The sequence below is a fragment of the Capra hircus genome, chromosome 10 (genome assembly GCF_001704415.2).
Source record: "Capra hircus breed San Clemente chromosome 10, ASM170441v1, whole genome shotgun sequence".
Classification (NCBI taxonomy): domain Eukaryota; kingdom Metazoa; phylum Chordata; class Mammalia; order Artiodactyla; family Bovidae; genus Capra; species Capra hircus.
In genome coordinates this window covers 73,345,023-73,364,718 of record NC_030817.1, presented here as the reverse complement: position 1 = coordinate 73,364,718, position 19,696 = coordinate 73,345,023, and the positions used below count along the sequence as shown (strand labels likewise).

The 19,696-nt window shown below is 42.0% G+C and overlaps 1 protein-coding gene across 3 annotated transcripts in view; it reads left to right on the top strand.

The window, feature by feature from the left end:
* The window catches only part of FMN1 (formin 1), a 437,404-nt gene that overhangs the window by 217,022 nt on the left and 200,686 nt on the right, over positions 1-19,696 (top strand). For all 3 annotated transcript variants that reach the window (XM_018054501.1, XM_018054499.1, XM_018054500.1), the window contains one exon: positions 440-590. In XM_018054501.1, coding sequence (XP_017909990.1) covers positions 440-590 — 151 coding nt within the window. The remainder of the gene's footprint in view (positions 1-439; positions 591-19,696) is intronic.

Here is a 19,696-nt window from a genome sequence, read left to right as displayed (position 1 = left end):
TTGGGAAATCCCATGGACACAGGAGCCTGGCGGGCTACAGTCTGTGGGGTCACAAAGAACTGCAAAGGACTGAGCGAATAACACTTCCCCTTTCACTTCACTTTCAGCCTTTATACAATGCCCGTTTTTACCCATCATGATAATGCCATAGACTGAGGGAGGGGCAGCTTACACACCCGAGGAGCTCTGGCCCCACGGGGTTTCTCTGGTTCTTTCTCGAAACAACGGGTACTCGCACAAGGACCATTCTGTTTTGGAAATCTCTGTTTGCTTTAATGCTTTGTAGTATATTTTGATTTTAAAATGTATGATCATAAAAAGCTCTTCTTCAAGCTTTATTAGAGTTTTTAAAGGAGTTAAAAAATGAATTAAGGATGTTGCTGTATTCTGTTCTATTTTGTTTGGTTCTTACCTTTAACTTCCCATTTTCTCTTTTAAGCCAAAATTCTACGCCAACTTTATGGGATTCCTTAGAAGAACCTGATATTCGGGATACTAGCGAATTTGAGTATTTATTCTCCAAAGACATACCTCAACAGAAGAAAAAACCTCTCTCAGAGACCTATGAGAAAAAAAACAAGGTCAAAAAGGTATTGCCTGGCTGTAGTAATCATAACTATGTCACTGTTTTTTGTCCTGCATGGGGTTTTATTGTGTGCTGCTGGTTTGCTTTCGCTCTGTTTTCAAAAAAAATGTTTTGGAAGGTTTTGAGTCACAGATGACATCAAGGAGCCAATAGTTTGAGAAATCTATACTTACTATTTTGGTCATATTGTCTGAATTTTCAAACTGTTTTCTTAATCTGAACTTTTTTCCAGCCATTAATTCTATTGGAAAAAAAAAAAAGCTAATTTAGTGAAAAGTGGTCTGTAGGCTATGTGGAAAATATGCCTTACTTATTTATAAATTCATTCATTGAACAACTATTTATTGAGAGTGTATTTGTGCTAGCTTTTGTTTTAGGCCCATGCTATCCAGTAGGGTATTCCTGAGCCACATGTGACAAGGTTAAGTCATAACATTAGATAAATTTAAATATTTGGTTCTTCAAGTGGCATTTGCCACTTTTCAGTTTTATTCTTCTGGCTAGTGGCGCAATGGCCCCCCACTCCAGTGCTCTTGCCTGGAAAATCCCATGAACGGAGGAGCCTGGTGGGCTGCAGTCCATGAGGTCACTAAGAGTCAGACACGACTGAGCGACTTCACTTTGACTTTTCACTTTCATGCATTGGAGAAGGAAATGGTAACTCACTCCAGTGTTCTTGCCTGGAGGATCCCAGGGACGGGGGAACCTGGTGGGCTGCCGTCTATGGGGTCGCACAGAATCGGACACAACTAAAGCGACTTAGCAGCAGCAGCAGCAGTGGCTACCATACAGCAGATTGAAGAGCATTTTAGTTTTTATAGAAAGTTCTATTGGATAGCACTGTCTGAGCACCTGGGTATGTTGGTGAAAAAACAAAACAGATTATATGAACAATCAACATCAAAAACAAAACATTATATTAGCAATAACATCAAAAAGTCAAGTCATGTGATAAGAGCAGCGTAAGGAGGATCATCTTTGGGAGGAGTGGGAGGACGGGTTACAAGTTTGAATACAGCGTGTTCAGAGTAGTCCTCATGGAGAAGGTGACCTCTGGGCAGGCTTGAGGGCTAAAAATCTGAGGCCATGAGCCACCCATCAGAGAGCAAGATCAAGCAGTCAGACAGGTGTGGAGCTGAGTGACCAGTGTGCCCTGCACTGACTGTGTGGCCCAAGTCAAAGTCCTTTCACTTGCCTTGCCCCGCTATGCACTTGCTCTAAGAAAGACTCGAGTGAGGTCACTTACACAGTGTGCCCCCCCCAGTGCCTGGCACCCAGGCAGCCCCCAGCCAGTACTCGCTGCTCTCGTTCTGCCACTGTTGCTGCCACGGCTGCTGTCTCTCTGCCTTTGTGTTGCGATGACAACATAGATGGTGTTGACGAAAGTCAGTTGGCCCATGAGCAGTGTGAGTTCGAGCTGCACAGGTCCACTTGGATATGGATAGTTTTCAATAGGAAATAATAGAGTCCTAAACAGTGCGTGGTTAGCTGAACCCATGGGTGCTGAGGGCTGACTCTAAGCTGTATGCAAATTAACTCCTTGGTTGTTCAAGGGTCAGCTTTGCAGTGCTTGGTTCTGCTGCTGATTTGCAGTATGATTTGGGCAGCTTGTCTCACTTCTTCAGGCCGTATTTTCCCTTCTCTTTAAGACAGGATTAACAATACCTGGGTCTACCTGAGCTGTCAGGTTGTTGTGAAATTCAAATCTAAGAGGATTGGAAGAAGCGTTTTGAGAGTGTCTAATATCGAATGAGAGTTTCATCAACTCTTCATTCTTAAATTATACGCTGAAGTACATACGTCGGTATCTCAAATAACATTATGATTGAGAAATCTGCTGTGCCTCATCGTGGGGGAAATGGCAGAAGTCTGAATGCAATTTTCTGTGTAATCAGATTGGACCACTGACTTGAATTATACATGAAAATCATGATCAAAGTTTTTTACCTCTGAAGCTTGATAGAATTTTTTGTTTTGTTTGATGGAATTTATCAGTTTTTCCTGATAAAAAATGTGATCCCAATTATAATTAAATACCAGAACAAATCTTTTAAGAGGACTTATTGCATGAAGCAACTTAGTTACAGGCAAGAAGTCAAATGATAGACTATGAAATATATACATGTGTGATTAGAATGCTATGATATTGAAATAATGTGCTTTAGCAGGCCAGCTTGCTTTTTAAATGCCATCTATAGGAACAGAAGACTACTTGTTTCTCTGCAAAAGGCAGAACCAGAATCTCTATATTCCAAAGGTGGCATCCGATTGCCTCTTCCAGGAAGTTTTCTCTGACCATCCAGGAAATCCATTGAATGTTTTCTTACCCAATATCACATAAAATTTACTTTTGTTCTCTTTTTCTTTTAAGATTGCTATTACTCCTTGTGTTTTCCTCTCTCTGGATGCTTGATTACATGTTATTTATTCATAAAGCTAGTTCTTTCTATTTTGGTGAATGGGAATTTTTAAAACATTGAAGCATTTGTTTTTTGAAACATGAAAGCATTATTTTTTTAGTTTATTCTTACTTCTTATAATTGGTTGCCTCGTCAACAAAGGATTTTTCACTAAGGCAGTTAGTACTTGATGTGTTTGTTTTTCTGAGGGGTAAAATGTCCTTCATTCAAGCTCTTTAATCTTTCTGAACATTGAGGTTGCTGTTAGCCCCAAAGAATCTGTGCACATGTGAAGTCACTATTTTTTCTTTAAAGGTAGGTCTACTGGGCTTTCTTGGTGGCTTAGTTGCAAAGAATCCACTTGCCAAGTAGGAGACATGGTCAATCACTAGGTTGGGAAGAGCTCCTGGAGAAGGAAATGGCAACCCACTCAAGTATTTCTGCCTGGGAAGTCCCATGGACAGAAGAGCCTGGCAGGCTACAGTCCATGAGGTCGCAGAGCCGCATACAACTTGGCGACTAAATAATAAAATGACTACAGGGTTTTGATGGTCTTGAGGCTGCTTGAAGTCTGCAGAGAGCTTGTATCCCACCTTGTTTTAAAGAAAATAATGAGTTGAGTCAATGCCAGAAAACTCTGAACCTGCCCCCTATACGCCTTCCCTCTGTGCCCATGACCAGATCTCCAGCGTCAAGATGGGTCCCTCAGTCTCTTCTGAAAGTCAGATGTTTTTTTTCCTCTTTTCTCTGAGAATGAGGATGAAAATGAATTTTAGCGATTGTGAGCAACTCGGACTTTGAGCCCTGGAGGCCAGCTTTGTTAGCCTAACCACAGAATGGTTCCCATACAATATGACCAGGAAACACTTGCCAGATACATCTTTTTATGGTGACCAAAGGTGGAGTATATGTTGGAGTTTCAAAAATTCAGCATTCTGAACCTTGGCCTCTGAGACTTTGCTAGAACTGAAACATATATGTGAGCATCTCTTAAGTAGAGCTGGTTTGCATCCATCTGTGTATCCCACATTTTTAGTTGAGAACTGTTCAAATTTTCATGGTTCTGCTAAACTCAGATACGAGTTTCTACTTCCATCTTTTATAACAGTTCCCACCACTGGCACTAGTTTTAAGTAAAGAGATATATAGCTTCTTTTCTTTTCTTTTTGATACATATCTTCTTAAACTGGGCCAGGATCCTGTTTTCTAGTTAAACACAGTTTAAGAATTAGAAGGAGCCTTCCTGATCAACTAATTCAGTACCTTCATTTTGGCCCATAAGAAATGAGATCTAGAAAGATAAAGATGACTTCTAGGGTTTGTACGCTTTTCACAGGAAGTCATCAATAATGACAGAACCTTGAGAGGATGTAGAAGAACCTCAGTATATATCTCCACTTTTCCTTAATTTAAACAGTAATTCCCCATACTTAAAGATGATAGATTTTACTAGGGTAATTGATTTTGACATTTATAAATAAGAATAGCCATTGTTAGAATTATCAACAGGATTCAGCTACACTAAGATGTGTCCTACATGGTGAAATTATCCAAGGTTTTATTCAGGGTCTTTCAATAGGAATCCAAATCTTTGAATAAAAAGACACTTTGGGTATAAGTCCAACTATAAAATAATATGGAGAATTGGAACTGTTTTCCTTTGACCCTGACTATGACAAATTCTTGATTGCATACTCAGACATGAGCCTTCCTCATTTGTGACCTGAGACCATTGTGCCACGACAAACATAACATTTACCAAATTGAGAACCAGAGCTCAAAACATCATCTCTTGTCTGTACCACCAATGCTTAATACCACCTCCTATTTTTTTTTGCTCTCTGACAGCTTTCAGGAAAGTCGTATAACTTGTACACACTAATTCTTTCTCTATAAAATAGGGAATAACAACCCTTCAGGGTTATTCTGAGGATAAAATGAAATCATGATTGTGAAAGTACTTATAAGTATTCTCTAGAAATGTAATAATCTGTTAGTTTATGAACAAATATGAAAACTTTGCAAAGAAATTCTTGAACATCACGGATTCCCACAACCTTGTAGAGCAGGGGTCCCCAACCTCCGGGATCTAATGCCTGATGATCTGAGGTGGGACTAATGTAATAATAATAGAAATAGAGTGCACAATAAATGTAATGTACTTGAATTATCCCAAGCCCTGCCCCCCTCCCCCCCCCCAGTCCATGGAAAAATTGTCTTCCACGAAACCAGGTCCCTTGTGCCAAAAAGGTTGGGAACCACTGTTAGAGGGCCTTCAAATATAAGCGTGTCCTTTCCTTTCCTGAAGCTTTGCAAATGGTCATCTTTAGATCATTCCTGTTCTTCAGTATTTGTGGAAGAATTCCACAGCTTCCTTTAATGGCACATACTGCAGACATCTAGTAGTTCATCTTACAGTGGTTGATATGTCTTTTTGCACTGTGAAGTAAGAGTTTTCACCGTCAGTGCGCCCATATTTATACTATCTCTAAGTTCCATGTATTCTGGGGAAAGGCAGGTCAGCGCCTTGACAAGGAGACAGAAAGCTGCTTTCATCGTCTGAGATTCTTTGTCCTGGTGCCTGTCAGAGAAGTAGCTACTCCGATAAACTATCCAATTGCTTTCTAAACTTGCCCAGCTGCATTCAGAAAATCAGCATGACCTGCCAATGTTCTTTCTCTGTTGAAATGGCATGATCTTACTTTGAATTAGGAATAATGTCCATGCCTGTTCCCTCCTCTGTAAGATACATAAAGATCATTCCTCTCCCTCGGCCGTTTTAATAGAGATTTCTTAAGAATCAATGAGAGAGTGGCTATTCCCTGATCATTGGTGGGGGTGATGGTGTAGGGAGGGGTGGTGATGGTCCCTCAGAGGCTTGCCTGTTGAAACTTCCTGGAGCCAAAAGCTTTCAGTTGTAATTGGGTCACTTTGGCCAGGATTGTAGCTGCAACTCTCAAATCCCAGACTTGGTGTCTCAGTTTAGTGGGGAGGGGAGAATAGTGGAAGGAGAACATCATTTGGAATTCTGAACATAAATTTATAGGGTTTTCATAACCTGTTGCCTTCCAAGTTTATATAATTTCAGCTTTTGTGTACAAAGATCATTTCTCTGGACCGCCTTGGTAAGGTATGTGCCTTATTCCCCTCCCCGCCCCCCTCCGCCCAGGAATGGGAATGCATTTGCCCAGCCCTTTCCATTTCTCATGTGTTTGAAAAATGAGCAGTGAGGTTAGGGGTTATCATCTATAGCAGTGAGTGAAATCACTTGCCCCATGTGTTGATTACACCAATATATGACCTTGAGGTTATTAGTGCTATGTCCAGATTCTTTGAGTGATATCTGGAATGATCTGGGCTTTCCTGCTGTTTGGTTTAAAGATCCCTGACTGGCCAAATGTACTGAAAGCAAACTGGAGCTTCTATTCCATGGCAAGCACCAGCTTACAAAAATTCTGTCTTGTAAATTTTATTTGGAAGTAAGAGCCCAGAAAGTTGAGTTGTACTTTTACTTTATTTACTTATTTTTTTAAATGGTTGTTAGAACTTGTCAAGTATGGATATCAATGATTCTTTCAGAATGTTGAATTTGAGTATTATTCTTGGAGTTCAGCTATGTTTCTCTTGTTGGCTGTTAAAACAGTTAACTTAATCTGGGTTTATACCTCAAGCCAGCTCGATTGTAGGGTGTTCAGTTCCTACCCACACCACAAGAGGGCACCTTCGAATGCTGAGCTCCAGAGCTAAAGTGGCTTCTCTCCTAGAGCTGGGGCAGTAGAACCTACAAAAGAGTTAACTGCCCCCTCAGCACTCCCTTTCTTCTTGTTAAATTTCTTTATTTTGGACCATGAGGCCAGATTTCACAGCAAATTATCCACTCAAAGTATTGGGAGCCAAATGCATACTAGAAAGACTTATAGGTATTAGTAGAATAGAAATCGTTAGTAGGCACAGTTCCAGTACTTAGAATGAACGACAGCAGTATAAAAATTTATGAAGTATTAGACTTAGCCCCTTTGAGACTGATTCTGGGATCACCTTCCTTCTTCTCCCCCGCCACACACACAGCGTTCTTTACATTGTCCATATCTAAAGGGAGTGAAGATGTATTTGAATATTGACTCAGGGTTCTTTGATTGGAAAATAAAGAAATTAATTAGATGTTACAAGATGTACTATGAGAGAACACTTCTAAATATCTTTTTATTTTTTAAGTATGTTATCCTTTACTCCTAGTAGAGTAAAATTTTTGAAATCTCACCTGTATTTTTCTGGACCTCATTCATTTATACTTAACACAATTACATATATACTTAGACCTTTTCTAAGATTGTGACTGGCTGGAGCTAGACAGTGGTTTGAGAATGAGTGTTAGTGAAGGGACTTTGATGGTGTCAGTGATTTCTCTGGCCTCCAGTGCTAAGCTAAAAGTATGTGAGGAAACACCAAGAATGAGCAAAGATGTTATATGTGTGTTTAGGTCACAAACCCAAGTCACGTGGATGCTTGCAAAACTGAACACATAAATGCTTTGCAAAGTATACACATCTCTGATATAGTCAAAGGTCAAAACAGCCCCCATGCCACATGCACACACGTGTGCACATTAATAAATATGTGCTTAGTATGGACAGAAGCCTTAATAATCTTGTATTTATGTAGAATTTTTCAAGTGAAGGTGACAAGATTTCAATAGCAATAACAATGGTTAATGCTCCTAGCGTTTGTTAACTTATCCAGTTGTCGTAAGAACCCAGTGAGATCTTTCTATGATTATTCCCATTTTGTAGGTGAGGAAGCTGGAGCTTAGAGGTTTATGTAACTTGCCCATGATGAATCCACCAACCATCCCAGAACCTGTGCTCTTAATGACTTGACAAAAGGTCTGTTGGTCTGAATTTAACTACAAGTGCTGACTTTATATTCACTTGGAGAAGCCTGAATTGTATTTTCTAGTCCTTGTTTAGTGAAAAGAGTGCTGGCTTTGTTGTCCATAGACCTGGTTTCTACTTACAGCTCTGAATTTAGCCAACTATGGAATCTTGGGTAAATTCTTTAGCTTCTCTGGATCTTAGGGCTTTCATCTGTCAAAAGATAAAGTTTGATTAGATAAATTCCAAAGATACGGTCATTACTTTTCCTTTGCAGATGGGGACATTATTAGAGGGCAAATGGACAAATGGAAAAGACCCTGATGCTGGGAAAGATTGAGGGCAGGAGGAGAAGGTGGCGACAGAGGATGAGATAGTTGGATGGCATCACTGACTCAATGGACATGAATCTGAGCAAACTCGAGGAGATGGTGAAAGACAGGGAAGCTTGGCATGCTGCAGTCCATGGGGTCACAAAGAGTCAGACATGACTGAGCGACTGAACAAGACAAAGGCATGTGATTCAACATGTTTGTGCTCAGACCTATAGATCAAACTGCCTGACACCATAAGCACCATGTTGTATGAGCCACAGGTATATGGGAGCTCAGGGAATAATTGTTAGGGTTTTAGTAATCCCCTAATCTTAGAGGGGGCCTTTCCGGGTGGTTAAGTGGTAAAAAAAATCAGCTTGCCAATGCAGGAGACATAGTTCGATCCGTGGGTTGGGAAGATCCCCTTGAGAAGGAAATGGCAAATCCGCTCTAGTGTTCTTGCCTGGAGAATCCCTTGGACAGAGGAGTCCGGCAGGCTAGAGTCCATGGGTTCACAAGGAATCGGACATGACTAAACGACTAAACAACAACAATGGTGTTAAGAGACAGAAACGTATTGGAGAGTTATTTTAAAATAGTTTCTCTGTGTGTTGGGGTTTTGAAGGACTGGAAATCTGATGGGGGAAAGCTGCCGTGGAAGGGCTCCAGTGGTCTGGTCTTGAACGTAACTGGTTAGCCGCTGTGTCCAATCACGTAACCTCTCTGGCCTTAGTTTTGGTAACTCTCATGGCCTCTGGAGCAGATATTTCTAAAGATGCTTTCCAGATGCAAAGTATCAGGTCATACCTGTATGTGGACACTTTCACACATACATTTTAAAGCTGAGTCTGTACAAGTGTGTGAGTAGAATGAAACCACGAATTTGGACCCGGTTTAGTCAATGAATAACACGGATCTACTCCTCTCAAACACAATGTTTCTTCCCCCAAGATGCAATATTTCCCTTCTCACACTTGTCTCCACTTAATAAAAAATATCTTTGGTGATGGTAGCCAGTGGCTGAACTGACCAGCTCCTATCAGCTGGTGTGGCCCTCCAGCCTCCCCTCCATCTTCTGATAGAGTTTCCAGAGTACAGAGGCCAAGCCCAGAGTTCAGGTTACACCAGACAAAGCCATCCACATGTTTCCTAGGACAGTCTGGCTTGACCCCAGGACTATGGCTACACTTACGATTTTTTATAAAATACCCTTTGTCCCAGAGCTTGATTTCCTTTAGCCTGACCAGATTTCTCTCCAGCTGAGGCTTATTTGCATGGCTGTAAACACAACCCAACAAAGCTCACCAACTGTGATAAAAGCAAAGGAAACCTGAGACCATTGGAAATTCCAAAATCTGCCTTCAGTATCTGAGCCTGACTCACAGTCACGCCTCAGCCCAGGAGGCTGCCAGCGTGCGGCAGCTAAAGAAATGTTATTCTGATTGATCTGATTAGGGCAACAAGGTTAGCCATGGTCAATTTACAAAGACAGTATGAGAAGAAATCATGTGTGTAGGCAAGTTATGGGTCAGCGAGGCCCCTGCCAGAAGTTTTGAAAAGCCATGGCTCTGCCAGGACCATTATCAGATCGCCTCAGTGGGGTATAAATGGGATTGGAAGGCTATGCCCCTCCAGCGCAATGGATGGCAAAAGGGGTTGGGTTGGGAAGGGCTGGGGAGTGGTGCTTGCTTATAGCTGATTTCCTTCACTGCCAAGCCCCTTACATGAAGTTCCCTGTACGCCATGAAGAGGACTGCCCCAGCCCCTCGTCGCTGGGGAGAGAAGGTGGGGAGGCTATGGGGCTCTAGATTGACCCACAGGGGCAGCCAGATGGAACCTATTGGGCATTTTGATCCCTTCCTTCACCACAAGAGTGGTTTAATTGGGGTCTGGCTCCAGGCCCTGGTTACTAAATAACCTGAGTCTTAGTGTTTTCATTTTCATTCATTAACTTTTATGCTAGGTACCGTATTAGTCACATTAGACATTTCGCATGTGCAAAATATCCTAGGAGGTGAGAAGGTGGGAGGGCTCTTTAAAAATGGTCTAGAGCTGCAAGGACCAGGGAGTTAATTCATGACCTAATTATCACATCACTTTGACTCTCTTGTAGACCCTCTTGTACAGCTTCCTTAGTTTACAGCAAACACAAATACTGACTTTTAAACTTCACTTTCAAATGGTTACGGTGTGCGTATTGATTCTGAAGATCTTGGATCTTTCACTCTGGGTGTGGTTCTCTTCCTCCCTGCTCAATTCAGAAACATAAATTAGTGTTACTTACAACCCTAGGCTAAGGTATATTAATTAACAAAGAAAGATGTATTTACAATGAAGCCAACCAAAAGCCACAGTGCTTGAGCTGGGCCTCATCATAAATAGTTCACTCTGTACTATAATCATCTTACTAATGGAAAAAATGAGACACTGAGATGGTTGCTTAGAGAATGTAATTCAGAATAGCAGCAAGATGCCTAAAGCATGCAATGTTTAGAATGATTTAGGAAGCCATTGGAGAAACTAGGCCATGCAATGTTTTTGTTGTGTGTTACTTACGCTCTTGGGCTTAGAGGTCTGTCAACTTCAGCTGTGTAGGACACAGCCGTTCATTCACCACCAGTGGAAGGGTTGAGCCTCAGAGGCTGAAGGTATGCGGAAAAGAAAGTTCAACTCACAAGCCAGCATAGTAGATCACACCAGTTGGCTGAGATCTTGGTGTGTGTTTGTCTCATAGCCACCAAGAAGCCAGTTTCAAGGCTTCCAATCAGTTGCTTCCTCCAGCAAACCCAGGGCACCAAGAGTCACAACTCCTCTAAGTATGGAAGGTGGTAGAGTCATGGTTTGGCAGGGGTTTCTGGAAACCACACAGGCTTCACTTTTTCTTTTTCTTTGAGTCATCACTTCATCCATGGGGAAAGTCCCTTCACCTTTCTAAGCTTCCTCTTTTCAGCTCCCTTATCTGTAAAGTGAGAATAACAATAACAAATAATCTATTTCAAAAGGTGATTATGAGAACTAAAATAATCTGTGACGTGTTTAGCTGCATGTCTGATGCATACATATCTGCTGCTGCCACCGTACTATTACCACCACCATCGTGACCATCAGGAGTAGGAATAAGAACAATGAAAACTCCCTAAAAGAGAAGGGGAGGTTGGATTCCATCCAGAAGCCTCATCTCTCCTGCAGGGATGACTCCTGAACCCCCAGAAGGCTGAGAGAGATCCATCTCATCCTCTCGTGTGTGTGTGTGTGTGTGTGTGTGTGTGTGTGTGTGTGTGTGTCCATGACCTGTTGGGACACAGCTGTGTAATTAAAGTAAATGAATTTAAGCTAGATGCTCAGAGATGCCCATCCTCAAGATGTGCCAAGAGAAAACTATGCATTAGAACAAAAAGATGATACATTTGCCTGCATTTTCTAGTACTATTTTTATTTGGCTATCATAAGTATTCTATGTTGGTAGCACAGGTTTTCAGAGAAGGCAATGGCAACCCACTCTAGTACTCTTACCTGGAGAATCCCAGGGACAAGGGAGCCTGGTGGGCTGCCGTCTATGGGGTCTCACAGAGTCGGACATGACTGAAGCGACTTAGCAGCAGCAGCAATATAGAGCCTTGATGTACTCCTTTTCCTATTTGGAACCAGTCTGTTGTTCAATGTCCAGTTCTAACTGTTGCTTCCTGACCTGCATACAGGTTTGTCAAGAGGCAGGTCAGGTGGTCTGGTATTCCCATCTCTTTCAGAATTTTCCACAGTTTGTTGTGATCCACACAGTCAAAGGCTTTGGCATAGTCAATAAAGCAGAAATAGATGTTTTTCTGGAACTCTCTTGCTTTTTCGATGATCCAGCGGATGTTGGCAACTTGATCTCTGGTTCCTCTGCCTTTTCTAAAACCATCTTGAACATCTGGAAGTTCACAGTTCCCGTATTGCTGAAGCCTGGCTTGGAGAACGTTGAGCATTACTTTACTAGTGTGTGAGATGAGTGCAATTGTGCAATAGTTTGAGCATTCTTTGGCATTGCCTTTCTTTGGGATTGGAGTGAAAACTGACCTTTTCCTGTCCTGTGGTCACTGCTGAATTTTCCAAATTTGCTGGCATATTGTTGGGGGAATGATAAATATGCAATTTAGAAAAAATGGTCCCTTTAGAGGAAAACTGTAGGGGAAAGTAGAGGGCCTTCAAAGGCATTAACAGTTCTGTTTCTTAAGGTGGGTGTCCATACATTGTTTACTTTCATAGTCCTTTAAACTATGTATGGTTTCTCTGGTGGCTCAGCAGTAAAGAATCCATCTGCCAATGAAGGAGACCTGGGTTCAGTCCCTGGGCTGGGAAGATCCCCTAGAAAAGGAAATGGAAACCCACTCCAGCTCTTGCCTAGGAAATCCCATGGGCAGAGGAGCCTGGTGAGCTACAGTTCTTGGAGTGGCAAAGAGTCAGGCACAACTTAGCTATTAAACAACAACAATAACAAACTATGCGTACATAAACATGCATGTGCTCAGTTCAGATCAGTCACGCAGTCATGTCTGACTCTTTGCAACCCCATGGACTGCAGCACGCCAGGCTTCCCTGTCCATCACCAATTCCCGGAGCTTACTCAAACTCATGTCCATTGAGTCGGTGATGCCATCCAACCATCTCATCCTCTGTCATCCCTTTCATCTCCCACCTTTAATCTTTCCCAGCGTCAGGGTCTTTTCAAATGAGTCAGTTCTTCGCATCAGATGGCCAAAGTATTGGAGTTCCAGCTTCAGCATCAGTACTTCCAGTGAATATTCAGGACTGATTTCCTTTAGGATTGCCTGGTTTGATCTCCTTGGAGTCAAAGAGATTCTCAAGAGTCTTCTCTAACACCACAGTTCAAAAGCATCAATTCTTCAGCACTCAGCTTTCTTTATAGTCCAGCACTCACATCTGTACATGACTACTGGAAAAACCATAGCTTTGACTAGACGGCCTTTGTTGACAAAGTAATATCTCTGCTTTTTAATATGCTGTCTAGGTTGGTCATAACTTTCTGTCCAAGGAGCAAGCGTCTTTTAAATTCATGGCTGCAGTCACCATCTGCAGTGATTTTGAAGTCCAAGAAAATAAAGTCTTTGTTTCCATTGTTTCCCCATCTATTTGCCATGAAGTGATGATGTCATGCGGACAAGGCAATGGCCCCCCACTCCAGCACTCTTGCCTGGAAAATCCATGGACGGAGGAGCCTGGTAGGCTGCAGTCCATGGGGTCGCAAGAGTCAGACACGACTGAGTGACTTCACTTTCACTTTTCTCTTTCATGCATTGGAGAAGGAAATGGCAACCCACTCCAGTGTTCTTGCCTGGAGAATCCCAGGGATGGCAGAGCCTGGTGGGCTGCCATCTATGGGGTCGCACAGAGTCGGACACGACTGAAGTGACTTAGCAGCAGATGATGCCATGATCTTGGTTTTCTGAATGTTGAGTTTTCAGCCGACTTTTTCACTCTCCTCTTTCACTTTCATCAAGAAGCTCTTTAGTTCTTCGCTTTCTGCCATAAGGGTGGTGTCATCTCCATATCTGAGGTTACTGATATTTCTCCCAACAATCTTGATTCCAGCTTGTGATTTGTCCAACCCAGCATTCCCCATGATGTATTCTGCATGTAAATTAAATAAGCATTTTGACAATATACAGCCTTATATTAGAATTCCATATCCTTTCTTGGATTGTCACTCAGAAAGCTACAAGTCAGAATGACACCCCAGCCCCCAGAGTCAGGAGCCTGGAGAAATTCCACCTGGAAAAATAGATACTCCTTTCCCAGTTTGAAACCAGTCTGTTGTTCCATGTACAGTTCTAACTCTTCCTTCTTGACCTGCATACAGATTTCTCAGGAGGCAGGTCAGGTGGTCTGGTATTCTCATCTCTTTCAGAATTTTCCACAGTTTGTTGTAATCCACACAGTCAGAGGCTTTGGTGTAGTCAATAAAGCAGAAGTAGATGTTTTTCTGGAACTCTCTTGCTTTTTCTACCATCCAGCTTGATCTCGCGTTCCTCTGCCTTTTCTAAATCCAACTTGAATATCTGTTAAGTTCATGGTTCACGTACTGTTGAAGCCTGGCTCGGAGAATTTTTAGCATTACTTTGCTAGCGTGTGAGATGAGTGCAATTGTGCAGTAGTTTGAGCATTCTTTGGCATTGCCTTTCTTTGGGATTGGAATGAAAACTGACCTTTTCCAGTCCTGTGGCCACTGCTGAGTTTTCCAAATTTGCTGGCATATAGAGAGCAGCACTTTCACAGCATCATCTTCCAGGATTTGAAATAGCTCAACTGGAATTCCATCACCTCCATTAGCTTTGTTTGTAGTGATGCTTCCTAAGGCCCACTTGACTTCACATTCCAGGATGTCTGGCACTAGGTGAGTGATCACACTATCGTGGTTATCTGGGTCATGAATATCTTTTTTGTATGATTTTTGTATGCATGTACTACACTTCTCTATAGTATTTCACAGCTTTTAAAAGTGTTAAAAAAGATTTCCTGTCCACCTCCCGCCACCATTCCACTCTCACCCTGCCCCCTGCACACCGGTTTTCAACACCTTTGGGCGTTGCTTTGATATTCTGCTATCTGTTGTGAATAGAGTTTTAGACAGTCACCATGTGCTTCCTATTTTGGGAGACAAGGATTTTTGTATTTCAGAATTCTCTATGATTGCATAAAAGCTCATTTTTAAAAGAAATACAATTACCTTTCTGAAGTTATCAATTACAGTTTCTTCGTATTTTGTTTTGCTTACTACTTTCCTTCTGTCCCTTTTTCCAAGTTTCTTTTTTATATTTCTTGGTTGTGACCTCTGTGTTTCATGTTAGAGGATTATCTCAAAGAATTGGTAATCCTTAGCTGCTATTTTGTATACAGGATCGAAGCATGATAAACTCAGCATGGATTAATGATGTATGCCCAATGATGGGGCTCACAGTGGGGTAAACAGTTGCAGACCAGCCATTTCATTTGGGTAGGCTTTGAATGACAGGATCTTTTTATCTTTGTTCTTAGATTGATCTATTTTTCCAGGTGGAATTTCTCTAGGCCCTTGACTTTGGGGGCTGGGGTGTCATTCTGACTTCTAGTTTCCTGAGTGACAATCCAGGAAAGGATATGGAATTCTAAAAATGACTCTGGTTCAAGACAGTGTCTGATGTCTGAGTCCCAAATCTGTCTCATTGAATTTGTCTAAAAGTATACACTTGGCACTCAGTTGCACTCATGAACCAACTTTTAAATTATCCCCTAGGTTTTAGCTCCTTGTCTCACCCTTGCCCAGCACACGGTGACTCTAATTTATGTGTGTCCAAGGTTATGCCTTCCCCTGCAGATTATTGGTTTTGTCCTTCTGTCACTCTGCCGTGTAATTTACCATTCTTCCAATGACTTCTACCTTCACATTTCTATTTTGAAATTAAGAAGAGTCTGCGAGTTTCACTGGGCTTCCCAGGTGGCTCAGCGGTAAAGAATCTGCCAACCAATGCAGAAGACACAGGTTTGATCCCTGATCCTGGAGAGAGGAATGGCAACCCCCTCCAGTATTCTTGCCTGGAGAACCCTATGGACAGAGGAGCCTGGAGGGCTACAGTCCACGGGGTCACAGAGAGTTGGACATGACTGAGGAACTGAACAACAATAGCTAGTTTCACTGCAGGTAGATTTCTTGTTTCTGAGTCTTATCATTTGAGGTTGATTTTTTTAAGAAAAGGAAGTGAACAGGCCTTTACTTTGCTGCTTTAAAACTCAGAGTAGTTGTGATCTTCATATTTGAGAGGCTGTTGCCTTGTTGTAACGTGATTGATGAGGCAGGCACGTCCTTGCTGGGATGAGAGGTATTGCTACGGAAAGAACACAGGACTGAGGTAGGCCACCTGGAGGACTTTGGGCGAATCACTTACCGTGCGCTTGTTGCTGTCATACTTTCAGAAGGTGACTTGTCTGTATGAGAGAACCTCAGAGAGCATATTTATTTTCTCGATTCTAGACAGGATGGATGTAGAGGCTCACTCTTCATGGATGATGGCGAGTAAATAGTTTGGATCACAGGGTTACTCTATTCCCATGGATGACTGAAGAAGATAATATGCATTTGCTTTCCATGATAGATGGGCTGTGAGAGTAAGGAGGATGATAAAGACTAATTACAGGGGAAATGTGCTGGGGTATAGACTGAAAGCCCTAACAAAAACTTGTAGCAGTTTTAAAATCTGTGTATACAGTGCTCTTTCATCTTTCCGTTCTTACTAACATTTCCTGGAATCGTCATTTTATGTTTATAGAAGGAGCTCAGGGAGCCTCCTTGAAACAATGTGGTACTTAAGTCAAATGTTGTTACCCAGGAAATTAACAGGGTAGAATGACTTAGGTTGTAAATAGTATATGTTACAGCAATGGCTGCCAATTAGAACTATGTGCGAGGTTGTTCTGGATGAAGTATGCCCGTAAAAGGAAAACTGAAAGTAGCCTTAGGTGTCTTTAAAGAGGAAATGTTTCTCTTTGAGTTTTGCCACAGATTATGCCATCCAGTGGCTCTAGGCCCTGAAGCTAGGAGTGCCCACTGTCACTGGCTCTTCACCTTCCGAGCAGGAGTGAGAAAGAGCCAGGTAATTTGCATCATGGTACATGCAAAATCAAAGGCCATCCATCATTTCTGATACCTTGAATGCAATGATTATCATTTCAAAGACATGCGATGACATTGAAGATAATAACTTTTCTGTTGCCCATTATCTCTAACCAGCTTGGAGTAATTATTAGCATGTGTTCTTTTCAAAAGCCTAACACTCTAAATTTTGGAGAGAGAAGCCCTATTTGAGCCACCAAGTATATGTAACAGGCTAGATTCAGTGGTTTAATACCAAGTGAGAAATTACATAGATAAGGCAGGAAGTCCATACACCTGATAAGTTTTGTTATTTATAATCCTTCAGAGGGCAATATGGCTATCTGTATACCTGTGATTGGCCTTATATGAGAAAGCTGTACTCCTTGACTGAGCACATAGCTTTGAGAGAGGATTCCATGAATACTGATAGAAAAAGGGTACATTTCCAGTTAGTTAGCAGAAAAAATTCTAGGAATTAGGGATTATATAAACATACAAGCATATATCAGGCACTGTTCTAAATGTGAGTGATAATGAACAAAGTACTTCATTCATTTTTTTGCAGTCACCTGACTACTCAAAAGTGTGATCCATGTTCCAACAGCAGAAGTATCACCTGGAAGCTTATTAGAAATAAAACATTCTCACTCCTTTTATTAGTTTCCTAAGGCCAGCTTAAATTACCACGAACTGGGTGGCTTAAAGCAACAAAAATTTATTGTCTCCACAGTTCCAGAAAGTCTGAAATTAAGGTGTTGGACAGTGGAATCTTTCTCCATGTCTTCTGGTGGTTTGCTGGCAACCTTTGTTAGTCTCTGGCATATAGCTGCCTTCATCAACACATGACCTTCATCTTCACCTTGTGGGTCTCTGTGTCCTCACATAGCCATCTCTTAAAGGGATGCCAGTTATACTCGACTAGAGCTATACTCTACTCCAGCTGGGGCCTTCCCTGGCGGCTTAGACAGTAAAGAATTCTGCCTGCAGTGCGAGAGACCCGGGTTGATCCTTGGGTTGGGAAGATTCCCTGGAGAAGGAAATGGCGACCCACTCCAGTATTTTTTCCTGGAGAATTCCATTGACAGAGGGGCCTTGAGGGCTACAGTTCCTGGAGTCGCAGAGTCAGACACGACTGAGCAACTAACACTTCACTGCTCTACTCTAGTATGGTCTTCATTACATCTGCAGTGACCCTGTTTCCAAATAAGGTCACGCTGTGAGGTGTTGGGGGTCAGGACATAAACATCTCTTTTTAAGGGGGAAGAAGAGTTGACTCATTGGAAAAGACTCTGATGCTGGGAGGGATCGGGGGCAGGAGGAGAAGGGGACGACCGAGGATGAGATGGCTGGATGGCATCACCGACTCGATGGACGTGAGTCTGAGTGAACTCTGGGAGATGGTGATGGACAGGGAGGCCTGGCGTGCTGCGATTCATAGGGTCGCAAAGAGTCGGACACGACTGAGCAACTAACACTTCACTACTTTACTCTAGTATGGTCTTCATTACATCTGCAATGACCCTATTTCCAAATAAGGTTACGCTGTGAGGTGTTGGCGGTCAGGACATAAACATCTCTTTTTAAGGGGGAATACCATCTCATCTATACATAGTGAATGAAATTTTGTATTTTTATTGAGGGGCCCAGTAATTCCCAGGGACACTTAATTTCCAGGAGAATATCCCATGAGTTGTTCATATGTACCATAGACAGTTTTTTTAGTGTCTCCACCAGAATTCTCTGAGGGCTTTGCCTACAAGATGTAGAGGTATGTAGGATAGAGAAGATGTAGAGGTATGTAGGATAGAGATGTTTCCCATGCAACTTAAGAGTACTGGAGAGAAAGCTTTCCCTTTGCTCTTCAATGCTAGGTTCAGTAGGGTGGAAAGGGGAAGAGAAAGAACATTTACTCTCCCAGTCTTTGATAGTCATGCAGATTGATTACTGAGCCAGGAATTTGAAGTGAGATTGTAATAAAGAAATGTAAAACAGAAAACAAGTGAAACGTGGCTCACAGGTCCCATAGCATCAAACCTCTGGTCTGTCTGGAGTAATGAGCCACTGTGCTCCCATCCCTCCTAAAAAAGAGTACATAAATTCTTCCTCCTGCTGTTAAAGTGGGAGTTACATGTATGGAATAAGTTCCTGGCTTTCGGAAGGTTGAGTCATGATGACTGGAGACCATGTGAAAGTGTGGAACTGAGTTTTTCCAAGTTATCCTGGTGTTATTGTCTATTCCAGAGAGTTCTTATTTCCCCCCACTTTCCGACCGCCATAGCTTAGTGTTCACACTATCAGTTTCAAAGTCGAACTTTTGAATATTTAGTTTTGTTTTTATGTTTTACCAAAAGTCACTATCTTCATACTCTTCTGTTTTTTTATTTTTTTTCCTGCTATATAAGCCCTCTATCTAGATGCTTCTCAGTGGTCTAGAATTTTCATGTTCATCACACACATGCACTCTTTCAGGGACCTTGAGCACTAAGAAATACTAGGCAGATGTTTCTCATCTGTACCTTGGGTATAACAGTAGCTTTGGTCCTGTTGGAAGACTGGACAATGAATACACTGATGTCTCTTGGTCATTTTCTCTCCAGAGTCTCTGATCAAGAGAAAATGCATGTGGTTTTATCTTTAGAATTTGTTTTCTATAGGTCACAAAAACTCCCAAACCAACAGAAGTATGTCTTGCCGCACCCACCCCTGATCCCATGTGCCTCCTCTCCCAGCCCAGCCTCAGCCTTCACCTGCTGTGGCCTTCTCTCCATTTGCTTTCTGAACAGAATTCACTGGTCTGAAAAGCAGTAAAAGGGTTTTTCTGTCTCATCAGTAAGGGAACAGGATGCCAAATATGTTCTCAGATGCAGGACAGGATGACAATTTGCCTTTTCACATTTCTT